The 13,861-nt window shown below is 43.7% G+C and overlaps 1 protein-coding gene across 4 annotated transcripts in view; it reads right to left on the bottom strand.

Moving 5' to 3' along the window:
• Positions 1 to 13,347, bottom strand: part of Myh11 (myosin heavy chain 11) — a 98,552-nt gene extending 85,205 nt beyond the window's left edge. For 3 of the 4 annotated variants that reach the window (XM_028778328.1, XM_028778330.1, XM_028778331.1), the window contains exons 1-2: positions 13,218 to 13,325; positions 175 to 535 (exon numbers count right to left, since the gene is read on the bottom strand). In XM_028778328.1, the coding sequence (XP_028634161.1) occupies positions 175 to 519 (345 nt within the window). In that variant the 5' untranslated portion in view covers positions 520 to 535; positions 13,218 to 13,325. Of the gene's footprint in view, positions 1 to 174; positions 536 to 13,217 lie in introns of all 4 variants that reach the window. The other variant, XM_028778329.1, reaches the window with a different exon arrangement.
• Positions 13,348 to 13,861: the final 514 nt, after the last annotated feature.

Genomic DNA, 13,861 nt, shown 5'->3' with positions numbered 1-13,861 from the left:
GACAGGATCTCACTGTGTAGCCCAGGCTAGCCTTGAACTCCTGATCCTCTACATGAACATCCTGAATGCTGCAATTACAAAATATGCGCCATACCAGGTCACACAAACACACTTCTAATCCCCTCTCTGCCACAAGGAGACTGAAAGAAGTTCAGTGAGCCCTAAGATACTCACATAGATGAGGCCTGAGAAGTATCGCTCCCTCAGGTTGTGCAGCACAGAGGCCTCATTGAGGCACGTCAGCTCTGCCATGTCCTCCACCTTGGAGAACTTGGGTGGGTTCATTTTTTGGATGTCATCTTTGCCCACTGTGACCTTCTTGCCGTTTTCCACCAGCTCCACGATCACCTCATCACCCTTCTCCTCCTTGATGCTGGCTGCTTCAAAGCCCTGCTTCTCTGAAGGGACCCACACCAGCTTCTTCGCTACCCAGTCAGCCTGGGCCATGGGGCTGTTCATGAAGTTTTTATCCACAAAAAGGAACTTCTCATCATCGCTGAGCTGCCCTTTCTGTGCCATGGTGCCTGGTGGTCCCCTGTGGAGTGAAGAGACAGGGTCAGAGGAAAATCTAAAGACAAATAGGCTCTCACTTCACCCCTCCACATCTAGGGATGTAGAGTACAAAAAAAAATCCCACAAAAGAATAAGATTGATCCCTGCAGTTTGGCTTATATTATCAAAGAGGGGCAATGACCCTGAGACCCTTCAGGTAAGGAATGACATGAGAGACTCAGAATGAAACCCAGACAATCCAGGGTAATGGGTACATTTGTGGGACGAGGTATGTAAACCATGGCAGTTTCTTATAGTGAACTACTACTTGGTGCTTAAGAAGTTTGTCTGCAAATTTTGACATGGGAAGATACTTAGATCTTGTAGTTGTTGTTGTTTGTTTGTTTGTTTTTCAAAACAGGCTTTCTTGTCTGTCCTGGAACTCATTCTAATTCACATTCTAATCCACTTTCTTCTGTCTCCCAAGAGCAGGGATTACAGATGTGCACCACAACTGCCCAGCTAGAAGATACCTAAATCTTAAATGCCAGTTATAAAATAAATGGTGATGCCTCTAATGTTTGAACACAGAACCACCATATGATCCAGGATCTTTTCTCAGGATAAATGAATGTATCAATGCATCTAAAGATGTGGTCATAAATATTCCTAGCAAGCTTATAACAGGTCCAAAGTAGAAACACCACCCATGACCATGATCAGACGAATGAATAACTAGTGTGGTAGATCCATACAGTAGACCAGTACTGAGCTGTTAAAAGGCACCAGAGTGCTGCACCTGCTACAGTGTGCTGAGTCTGAAGACCCGGTGCTGAAAGAAAGGCCACGTATGGCATGGTAACGTTTATAGGAAATGTCCTGAGTAGGCAAGTCCACAAAAACAATGTAAATTAGCAACTGGGGAAGAACCACAAGGTAACAGCTAATAGGTACAGTTATTTGGGGAGGAGGGGATAAAAATATTCTTGAATTTGTAGTATTGGATGCACAAATCTAAGAATACACTAAAAATAGTTGGATTGAAAACATTTGGTGGGAAAGGGGCAAAGAATGCAGCTTGGTGGTAGAAAGTATGTTTACCTTTACAGGGCTCTGGGCTCAATCCTCAGTGTCAAAAATAAATAAAGTGTATATGAATTGTTTCCAAATGAAGCTCTGCTGCAGGGAGAGATGCCGGGAACTGAGGACTAAAAGGTAAGGGAGTTATGAAACATTATAGATAATAGGCTTTTTTTCTTTTTATAAACATTTGAAACTTGTACTGGGATATAGCCCAGTGATGGGGTATAATATAAAATATAACATATATGTATATGTTCATGTGTCCATGTGTGAATGTGTGTGCACTCATATGTGTGACCGTGTGCATTCATGCATGTACCAGGTATATGTATGCATTTATGAATGTGTTTATATACTGTACATATGTTTGTGTAGACTTTTGTATATGTATGTGTATTTTAATGTGTGTGACAGTATTCCTGTATGCACAAGTGTGTGCATATGTTTGTGTATAAATATGTTCACATGAGGGAGTTCACACATATGCATGTATGTATATATGTATGCATGCATGCATGTATGTATGTATGTATGTATGTGTGTGTGTATGTATGGAGGCCAGGACTTGCTGTCAGATCATCTTCAGTCACTCTCCATCTTATTTTTGAGACAAGGTCTCACTGAGCTTGGCGGTCACCAATTAAACTAGATTGGCTGACCAGCAAGTTCTTGGTATTCTCCTGTCTCTGTTTCCCCAGTGCTGGGGTTATAGGTGCATGCCACCATGCCTGGCTTTTTATGTAGGTGTATGGATCTGACCTCAGGTCTTCATGCTTTCTGCAGCTGAGCTCTTTCCTCGGCCACCAGACCCTTCATTTTAAGACTGACTATCAGCTGGAGAGTGGTGGATCAGGCTGATACCACCTAACCTCACAGCTAATCAGACCCACACACACAGAGAAAAGGAAGTTAAAAAAAAATAAGTAGCTTTCAAAAGCAGTCAGGCATGGTGGCTCACATCTGCAATCCCAACACTTGGAGACAGAGATGGGATAACTCCTGTGAGTTCTAAGCCAGCATAGGTCACAGAGTTAAGACCTGCCTTAAAAAACAAACAAAAATGAGCCTTCAGATGGGATTCAAAAGCAAGTACTACTGCCACCAATAAAATAAAATAGGGAGTGAGGCCAGCATGAAGTTCTCAGTGGGTAAAAGTGCTTGCTGCAAAGCCTTATGACCTGAGTTCTATCCTTGGAACCCACAGGGTGGAAGGAGAGAACTTCTGGTCTCTCTCTCTCTCTGTCTTTCACACATACATGCAAGAGAGGGGGGAGAGGAGAGAGGGAGAGAAATATAAATACACACAGACATACATAGACATGCACAGAGTCACACAAAGATAACACTTACCCTATATACTTGCACAGCAAATCAAAGCTAAAAGATAAAGTTTGGTTTGCCTGTTTTAAAATGCTTTCCCTTGAGAAGGCAGTAGTATAAAAAAAAATTCAAGGCCATGCTTGGCTATACAACAACTTTGAGGCTGCTTGAGCTACATAAAACCTTGTTCCAAACAGAAAACAAACAAACAAACAAACAAACAAAACAAAAAACCTTAAATTAAAAACCTAGTAAAATTAAATGTAGTTATTACAAAACATAGAATGTTATTTAAAACTACCTCCCACCCCCCAAAAAAACTCTTCAACTTTTAATTTATTTATTTTATGCTTATGTGTTTTCTGTGCATGTATGTCTGTGTAGTTATGTGCCTGCCTGAGAAGGCCAGAAGAAGGAGCTGCATCCCTAGAACTAAAATTACAGACGGTTGTGAGCCACCATGGGGGGGCACAGGTAACCAAATTCAGGTCTTCTGGAAGACCAGCCAATGTTCTTAACCACTGAGCCATCTCTCCAGCCCCAGCCTCAGAAAGTTGCAGGTTGATTTCTTGACGAGACCCTGTGTAATCCGGGTCGACGTCAAACCCACAGTCATCACGCCTTAGCTTCCTCCTGAGTGCCTGGCTTACAAGCACACATCATCACTTTTTATTTTAGATAATTTCTTAAATTCTGTAGTAAGAAGCCAGGCATGGCGCCTTCTAGTATCTAGTAGGTAGAGGCAAGAACATTAGGAATTTGAAGTCATCCTCAGCTGCATGGGGAGTTCAAAGCCACCCTGGGGTTACATGAGATCTTTTTGTTGTTGTGTGCTTTTGTGGAAAACTTTTTTAAATCAAAAGGTAATAAAATATTTAGTGAGGAGCTGTTGAGAGAAGGTTCAGGGAATAAAGGGGATTGCCATCAATTGCCATTGATTTGAGCTCAATCCTCAGGGCCTGCATGATGAAAAGAGCAAACCAACTCCTGCAAGCTGTCTCTGACTTCTACACATGCAACACTGCATGTGTGTACCCATGCACATATCTACATGCTTCGCTGCACTGTGAGCCCATGCACATATCTACACACGTACCACTGCATAGATGAGCTCATGCACATATAATACATGTGTACCACTGCATATGTGAGCCCACGCACATACACCCATGACATTAATGTTAATTTTTTATTTAAAAAATTTTTTAAAGCAAAATAAGGGCTGGAGAGATGGCACAGTGGTTAAGAGCACTGACTTCGCTTCCACAGGTCCTGAGTTCAATTCCCAGCACCCACATGGTGGCTCGCAACCATCTGTAATGGGATCTGATGTCCTCTTCTGCTGTGTCTGAAGACAGCTAAAGTGTACTCTCACATACATAAAGTAAATAAATCTTTTTTTAAAGGAAAATAAAACAAAATGTGTTTTAAGCACATAGTATAAAGTATATTTTACATTTTCTGTAACAGATGATGGCCCATTTTAAATGGCCTCCAGTCACTTGGAGGGCTAGTGTTTGTGTCATTCCTCCTGAACAGCAAGCTGCCTCTTTTTAAATTGCAATTAAGTTAGAAAACATCAGGAAATGTTCAACAGAAAATGAAAAGACGTGGAGATTAGCTTTTCCAGGAACCTCATCTAAAAGAGGACTCAAAAGCACAAACAAGATCAAGTGCAAAGTTTGAGTCTCTGGCCAAAAAAGGCGTGAAGTCATCTGGCTGCTTCCTGAGGCTTTGTTGCTCTGACAGTTGTGAAGCACAAGATTGCTTTGGTCAAAACCAAGTAAGCTGAAATTTTGGTTTCCAGACTGGGTGCTTTGGAAGCCTGATGCCCAGGAGTATTTGGGGTTAAGGAGTGATGAGAATGGGGTCAAGGAAGCTTTTTGAACACAGTTGAGAATGATCAAGCCGGCAGATAGGGCGCAAATGACAACAGCAGCTGTCCAGACCTGAATTCAAATTCCAGTAACTGACATAAAAAGCTAGTCTTGCCGTGTATAATTATAACCTAGCACTGGAGAAGGGTTGGAGACATGCAGATCCATGGAGGCAAGAGGTTGACAGCAGCTCAGTGAGAAACTCTGTTTCAGGGCTGAAGCATGTACATTCATGTACCCATATGTATGTGACGGGCGCGCACGCGCGCGCACGCACACACACACACATACGCTGCATCTTTCCTTCCCATCACTAAGATGCAGAGCCTAGACAGGACTTTCCAGTTTTTGGCAGATTTATAATCGGGAAGCCACTCTGCTTCTGTGATCATGCAGAGAAGGAGGGGCTCCCAGAGCAATAGTGAACATGCACTTGCCTTGGAAAGAATTCACAGAGTCCCATAAATTAATTAGACCAGCAATAGTTGCTAAACCATATGGAGTGATAGTTACTCTCTCATTTAATTCCTAAATTAACTAAATAAATAAATAACAAAGCTCTAAACTAACTAAATAAATAACAAGCCACTAACTAACTAGCTAGCTAGCTAACTAACTAAGCCCTAGGAGATGTCCAGGGTACAGCCTAGAGGCAGTGCACTTTCCTAGTATGCTCCAGGCCCTGGGTTCCCATCCCCAGCACCATAAAACACAGTAACAATGCAAACAACACTTTTAAGGCTAGAGAGTATAGTTTAGAGGCAGGGCACCTAGTATACCCTAGGCCCTGGATTCTATCCTCAGCATCGCAAAACAACCCAAGAGAGATGTCATCACTTGTTAATCAATGAGGAAACTGAGGCACACAGAGGCAAAGCAGTTGGTCCTTTTAGCTGGTTTCTGAAGAAAGTTGCAAGTTCTTTTTTTTAATTGTCTATTTTTGTTTTTTCTTTTTTTAGAATTTGGAGGAGGCAAGCAGAGAACCCAAGGACAAAAAGAATTACAGGCATGCAGAGGACACATTCTGCTTCTGTCTGGCAGTTTGGAAGTTCAGGGTAACTTGGTTTATTGTCAGAAGAACCTGTCTCAGCCTCTGATCAGAGCCTGAAATTTTCAAAAACTGGGGACAGTGACAATACAGCAAGAAATATCAGGACAGACACTGCATAAAACACAGGGAGGAAGGAAAAACAATAAAACTGCACACACTTGTAATCCCGTGATGAAGGAGACAGTGGGTTTGAGTGTGTCTGGGCTACAAAGAGAGACCATGATTCAAAACAACCAAATAGGCTAGGATGGCACAATGGCAGAGTACTTACTTAGCATGCACAAGGCCCTAGTTCAAATCCCAGTACCAAAAAGAAATGATGGCTAGAACCAGAAGGACAATGGCAGTAGAGATCCACAAGACAGACTGAAGTGACATTTAGTATTCTAACTCCTGGTCCTGCTCTGACTCCTGATTTAGAGTCAGTTTTCTCAGACCCTGTACTATTGGCCTTGGCACTGGCCAGTTTTCTGGCCCTGTGCAGTGTGAGTTCAGTCCACCCTACGCCAGTATCCACTATTTCCCAGTTGTGACATCAAAAGGAGGTCCAGACACTGCCAGCTAGCACTCCCAGAGGGAAAACTGTCCCCAGTTTGAAACCAAAGCTTTTCTGAGATAAAATCTCATGTAGCACAGGCTGGCCCCATATTATTATGTAGCTGGGACTGACTTTAATGTTCTCCTGAGTGCTGAGATTATAGACGTACACTACCACATCCAGTTTCTGGAGTTCTGGAGAGCAAACTTGGGGCTCTGTGTATGCTAGCCAGACACTCAACTATCTGAGCTTTATTCCTGCCCCTAAATTTATTCTTTGTAGTTGGCCAATATTTGAGGTGCTGGAGATCAAACGCAGGGCTTGTACATGCTCAGTAAGTGTTCTACCATTGAGCTACATCCACCAGGCTCTGGCCCAGGCTGGTCTCAAAGCAGCAGTCCTCCTGGAGTGTAGGTGTCACCACCATGCCCATTCCCATCCTACAAATTGTCTGGATTTTAAATACCATAGAGATAAGAAATAAGTTCTTGGCCGGGCGGCGGTGGCACATGCCTGTAATCCCAGCACTTGGGAGGCAGAGGCAGGCGGATTTCTGAGTTCGAGGCCAGCCTGGTCTACAGAGTGAGTTCCAGGACAGCCAGGGCTACACAGAGAAACCCTGTCTCGAAAAACCAAAAAAAAAAAAAAACAAAAAAAACAAAAACAAAAAGTTCTTGGATCTTCAGTGTGGGTCGTGTCCAGCACGTATAGAGTCCCTTAGACCTTCTACACATCCAGAGTTACATGGAAGCAGAATGCCCAAATGGACATGTCATAATTTTTGTTATAATAAATATGAAATTTACAAAAAAAAAAGTTCTTGGAGCCGAAACTGCAGCTCAGTAAGCCAGCCTAAAGGGCCCCAATAATGTTAGTTCTAGCTCAAGGCCACATCTGGGTCTGGAAAGTCACTTGGCATACCAAGAGACAGAAGAGCATGCTAGACACACTAGTTCTTCAAACTCACGCTGCCCCAGGAGAACTTTGGGGCTAGAATCTGCTCTTAATCATCATCACATGCCCCTGTCATTCTTGAGACAGGGTCTCTTATAGTCCAAGCTAACCTTGAACTCACTACATAATCAAAGATGGACTTGAACTCTTGAACTCTCGGTCCTACCACCAAATGCTAGGAGCTCCAAGTGTTTCCTACCATACCTGGCTTGTGTGGTGCTGAGGGTAGAACGCAGGGCTTTGTACATGCTAGGCAAGCATCCTAATCACTTAGCTACATCTATCTGCTCAGGGCCCCCCTACTCACTGGACATCAGAGCAGGAATGACCCACATTTATGATCTTGAATATCTTATGAGGGTTCTGTGACATGAACAACACGTATATTCCTACTTTTCTGTTACCACAACTAAGGTCATAAAAAGATAAAAAAAAAGTTTGACCTTTTTTGTTAGATTGTTGGATCTAACAATCCTTTTATTCTCAGTAGTAAATCTTGTCTTCATTCCCTGTCCCAATGCCACACACCTCCCTACTACCTCCCAGGCCCCCCAGGGCACCTCCTCAGGAGAAAGAGAATAAGAACTTGTCCCATCACAATGGCCTGGTAACACTACTACCACCACACACACACACACACACACACACACACACACACACACACACTCTGAGAATCCCAAAGGCTTTTCAAGCTGCTTTAGAAGGAAGCTCTTTCCAATGGCTAAAGTAAAATGATTCTGTCTCTCCCACTAAAATGATTTGGAGATTAAGGGAGAGGGTCATGGACTGGTGAGTCAGCAAAGTGCTTGCCGTGCAGACACTTGAAGACCTGAGTCAGAGCTTCAAAAGCTATGTTTAAAAGAAAAAGAAAGAAGAAAGAAAGAAGAAAGAAAGAAAGAAAGAAAGAAAGAAAGAAAGAAAGAAAGAAAGAAGAAAGAAGGGAGGGAGGGAGGGAGGGAGGGAGGGAAGGAAGGAAGGAAGGAAGGAAGGAAGGAAGGAAGGAAGGAAGGAAGAAAAGAAAGAGCTTGTTGTTATATGTGCTTGAAATCTTGCCTGAGGGTCCTAGGGGCTTAGGAACCAGTCAATCTAGCCTACTTGCCAAGTTCCAGGCAGGTGACGGTTCCTGTCTCCAAAAGCAAGGTGGAGGGTATGTGAGGACCAACAGCCAGTCATGTGGGTTCTACTTGCATGCACACATACACATGAACACCTTCCATTCCTGGCCTGTCCTCCCTCCCTCCTTTTCTCTGTCTTCTCTCCCCATTCCACACAACTGAGGTCAGTCCTGTTCAGGGCCTTTGGGCCCTTGGAGCCCCACTATGTTTTGCATCTTACAGCTCAGGTAGAACAATGTTTAAAATAGGTGCTGAGACACAGGCCTGGCTGGTCCAGGCAGATATCTACAGTCTCTTTCAAAGACCATTTAAAGTCGATGTTGATTCCCAATGTGCTATCTATTCACCTCTTTGCTGGAAACTCATGTGATTACAGGAAGAGAGTTTACAAGCCAAGGAGACGTATACAAGCTAAACATCCTTAACCCTAAAGGTTTGAAGGCTCACAGCTTTTTGAGGCCCAATATTGTGCAAGTAGACAAGTTCATATTTGACTTCATGTAGCAGGTCACAATGAAAATGTAGAATCGAATGTAATGACTATACAGCTATCTGCATAAAACAAAGATGAAGCATCAAGATTTGTGCTCACAGTTGGGTGTGATGGCTCTTGCCTTTAATCTTAGCATGTGGGAGGCAAAGGCAGGAGGATCTCTGTGAGTTCAAGGGCAGCCTGGTCTACAGAGAGCTCTAAGATAGCCAGGACAACATAGAGAGATTTTGTCTAAAATCAAAAAGAAAGAAAAAAAATCAAAAGAAGAACAACAAAAGGATTAGTGCTCAGAGTTGGCCGTCATTCCCAGGATATCTCATTATGTTCCCAGGATATCTCATTATGTTCCCAGAATATCTCATTATGTATATGCAAATATCTCAAAATCAAAAAGAATTTAAAAGAAAAGTCTGGAACATTTCTGGTCCTAGGCATTTCTGATAAGCAACAGTTAACTCACACATAGGTACTTCCCCAAACACTATTTATACATGGTGTCATATACCAAGTATATTTTATTAAGAGTATATATTTGGTAAGCTATCAAACTTCTATATAACAGATTACTATGCAGCAGATAAAAAGAAGCTTACAATGATATAAAGATATAGAAAAGATAGTGAAGATTTGTGATAAGGTGAAAAATGGTTTTAAAATGCCAGGATTTGAATAAAAGGGAAATTTGGCTTAGAAACAAATTTAGAATGCTATTTAAGAACGATTGTTAGGAGTGCATATGTAGATAGGCAAAAATAGAGGGAAATAAAAAGAGAGAGAAATGCTTATCTGGAACCAGAAGGATGGCTAGAATGACCTTTGGTGGCTTAAGACACTTCTGAGGTTCTCTGTCGTTGGCTGCATGCTTCACTAGGGGAGGGGCAGGAAGGAACAGTTATTCTTTGGTCAGCTTCAGGAGCACTTTGGATACCACAATCTACAGATGCTGAAGTCCCTCCCGTGAAAAGCTGTTTTCCCATGTGTTTGCATAGCATCTTGAGCAACCTCCCAGCTGCCTTACAGGGTGGCAAACACAGTTCTTGTGCTCAGGGATAGTGACAAGAAAGAAGGTCTGTATGTGTTCAGTTCAGATGCTGTTAAAAATGAACTTCCAGTTTACAGTGGATTGGACCCATAGCACAAAGAGCAAATTCAAGTGGGTCTGAGTGGAACAGGCCAGGCCCCTACCCTGTTGGCCATTCTGATGAGGATGGTTCCCTGAAGCCCAGGTGCATCATGGTAGCCTGACCTCCCCTTGCTAGACTGCTGGGTGGTTTCCTTCTCCCTTCAAATTCTTGCTTGCCTTTCTCCAACTCTGTGCCCCTGGTCCTTGAGGCCTGCAGGTCAATGTGACTAAAGGTCACCAGTGACAGGAAGAGAACCAGGGAGCAAAGGGGCTACTGTAAGAGTCAGGCAGGCTTCTACTGGGCACAGGGGATCCAATAAGAGTCTAAAGGAATAGTGACCACAACTGTGCTAGTAGGACTGGTCAGAAAGTATGCTGATAATAGCAGAAGTTTCCAAAAAGGAACTGGCTTTAAAAAAAGATTTACACAAAAGGAAAATTAGGGGTGAGTTTCTGCTTTAGGGGAAAGAGCACACTTTGGGTTTTCTGGTTTATCGGTATCAGCTGTGTCGCACAGAACATGCTCCTAAACATTTCTAGTCATATTCCTATAAATTACCATCAGCTGAACTTTGCTGGTGTCAGCCTTGGATCAAACCCTTCAAATGGGTCATCTATTGAAAGCTCCCAAAAGGGCATCCCCTAGGCTCTGGAGTTACAAGAATCTTAGTTTGTAAGAGCTCCTATCTTTTATAGATAGAACAAAGTTTTCAAAGCCCACATTTATGACATGGAGTGAAGACCATTAGTACTGGTTCCAAAGGGCTACTGTGGAGACTCCAATTGAGGAGTCTTTCTCTTTTGTTGCAGCCATGGGGATCCAGCCCTAGCTAAGTGATTTTCTACTTCCGAGAAGTCTAAGCAAGTGCTACAAAAACATTCTCAACAGTCTCATTTTGCAGATGGGAAAATGATCAGGAAGACCAACAACAACAACAAATTTTTAAAGATAGGATTTCCAGGTAGCCCAGGCTGGCTTTGGGCTCACTAAGCAGCTGAGGATGACTCCTGCGCCTCCTGTCTTACCTCTCAGATGGTGGGATTGAAGTTATGCACCATTAGGCTGGGTTTTGATTTTCTTTTCTTTGTTTCTGACACAGTGTTTCCCACTGTACTCCAGGATGGCCTGAACTTGCTATGTAGTCCAGGTTAGCCTCAAACTCTCATTAATTCTCTTGTCTCAGCCTCCCAAGTGCTAGTATTCTAGACATAAGCCACCATACCTGGCAAAATAATGTGGTTAAGACCTTCTGATTCTGAGTATTTGAAATGAGATATAGTTTTCTAAAAGGATAATCTTTATCCTGTTTCAAAATTACTCAATGGTTCGTCAGATGTAAATACCACCTGTTCTTATTCAATGTATGGAAGACAGGAGCTAATTTCCACCAAGAAAAAATACAAGTAGAACTTCCAAATAAGAAGAGAGAGGAAAAAGGAGCCTTACTGCCTTCTAAGTGTCCTCCATCCCTACAGGGGAAAGACATCCAGGCTGCATCGCAAGGCTGGGTGATTGGCCAAGGAGGTTGGGGATGGCCTCATAGAAAACACTACCATACAAGGGCATGTCTGCCTCCAGCCCAGCCTCCCACAGAAAAGTAATGATAAATCCATAGTGACTACCTTGTACGGAAGAGAGGCTCTATTTCAGATATGATAATAAAAGTCCATAGTGTTTATGAAGCAAATCCACAGGTTTCTCCAGGATGGCTCCGTACAGGCATACTTTGGGATCACCCCAGCCTCATGGACTCCCACCACATCCACATCCCTCTAGGGAACAGTCTTTGTTATTTTAAATTGGTAAAAGGTCAGTTTCAATCTTCTTCAAAAAGTGAATCCACCAGAAACAGGAGTCTAACAAATTTGGTTTTTAGGAAAGACAAAGAGGTGTCAAGACAAGATGATCATCTTTGTGATGAGGTGTATAAAAGATTAGAAGAACTCAACCGATTTAAATGCTGCTAACGTATCTGGCTCGTTAAGTGTGCCGTCAACAGCATCATACAAGAGAAGATATTCCTTGCCATGAGAGACTTATGGGTCTGTATGGTCATGCTCTCTTTCTTTAAGTCAAGTCTAAAATAGCATTTTGAAGTAAACTGAACAAGAGAAGAACCTTCACCAGAAGAAACAGAATGAAGCAGAGCCATTTACTAAACACAGCCGGACTTCCCTTCTTTCCCAGAAAGCTCAGCAGCTTCTCTCAGTTCTTAGTGGCAGAACCAAAGCAGTCTAGACCTGGCTTTCTAGAAAATTTCTTTTGTTCTCTGACAGACATAACTTTGAAGGGTGCTTTCCAGACATGGCAAGACCTCTCCAATTCTGAACAGGAACAGCAGAAATTTCTCCTGCTAGTTCCTCTCTCTGTTCTAAGAGTAACCTTCCCACTGAGGAGCCCCAAAACCCAGTGCCTGCTCATTCAGTGCACACATAGGTGGGGAAGGCAAACGGAGCCTCCACACCCACCTGGGCATCTGGGACCCTAACCAACCTGGAGTAGAGCTCCTTTGTTAATTCACAGAGTCTGGGATCTGGAAGGGAACAGAATGAAAGAAACAAACCTTATCTTATAATAAGCAGTCTTGTCTACCAGTAACTATCCACTGCACAATCACCCAAACAAATGGAAAACACTCACACACAGCCTGTACTCAGGGCTATCAATATTTTCACCCATGTTTCTGAGTTACTTTGTGGAATGGTCAGTAGGTTATCCATCCCAAGACCTTCTAGTCAGAATAACCTTGGGGTCTGCTCACCATCCCCAATACTGGAATTTGAACCCAGGACCTACAGTGCTCTACCACAGTGCACTTGTCTACTCTGCAGCCTCTAAACACTGGTTGGTTTTTAAGTAGGCTAGTTTGTTTGTTTCTTAGACTCTAGTCTTAAAATACCTGGAATTGGGCCTAGCCACCAGAACCTTTAACTGCTTACCCCACTTTTCCCAGGTGGTTCTGCTCAGAGGCAACCTGGGGACGCTGGTTTGGTATGGGAGTTGGGAGTAATCGCAGGAGGTCTAGGATGATCCTATACCGGGCTTCTTCCCACTGTCCTTATAAGAGATGACAATCAAGACCCTTCGGGGTCCCCACTCCCAGGAGGATGCTCTAGAAGCTGCTCAAACCCACCACCCAGGCTTGCCCCTTAGGGACCAACTCTACTTACAGATCTTCTACTGGGGTGGACTAGCAGGAGGACACCGGATGGAGAGCTCAGATCTGGCACTGATCCCAGGCTGGGATGGTCCAAATCTCTCTGTATGCTTCGGACGCCTGGCTTTATAGTCAGCGCTACCCGAGGGTGGGAAGGGGAGGTGGCTGTCGGGCGGGGTGGGAGGGTCCTCTTCCCTTCGCGGTGCCCCCTGCAGGTGAGGAACAGAGCCGCCGGGAATCACCTGGCTCGGGCGCAGGGGGGCTGCCAATGCATTGGCCCGCAGCCTCAGGCCTCGCTCCCTGTAGCCACCCAGATCCCGGGTCCTTAAAGAAAAGGGATCCGGTACGCAGAGTCTGTAGGGAAACTTGAGAATTTCTCCCCCTAGGTCCATTCCAGCTGGATTTTAACCTCTTCCTGTTCCTCTCTCCCTCATCCCCTCTTTATTCGCCTGCCACCTCCTAGACCCAAGGCGGGTCGTGCTTAGCAAAGGGCGGGGAAAGGTGTTTTGTTTTGTTTTAACTCCGCAAGGTGCAAGGGAGGTCACCGCACATCCTTCTGTGACTGCTGGGAAAGTGTGGGAAAGGGAAACTTGTTTTTCCTAACTTGTCCTCTGCAGCTCCATTCATGCTACAACCAAAATTAAATATAATTCCGAG

The sequence above is a fragment of the Grammomys surdaster genome, unplaced genomic scaffold (genome assembly GCF_004785775.1).
Source record: "Grammomys surdaster isolate TR1022 unplaced genomic scaffold, NIH_TR_1.0 334, whole genome shotgun sequence".
NCBI lineage: Eukaryota > Metazoa > Chordata > Mammalia > Rodentia > Muridae > Grammomys > Grammomys surdaster.
The sequence above is the reverse complement of the archived record's forward strand: the minus strand, read 5'-3'. Positions and strand labels throughout refer to the sequence as shown.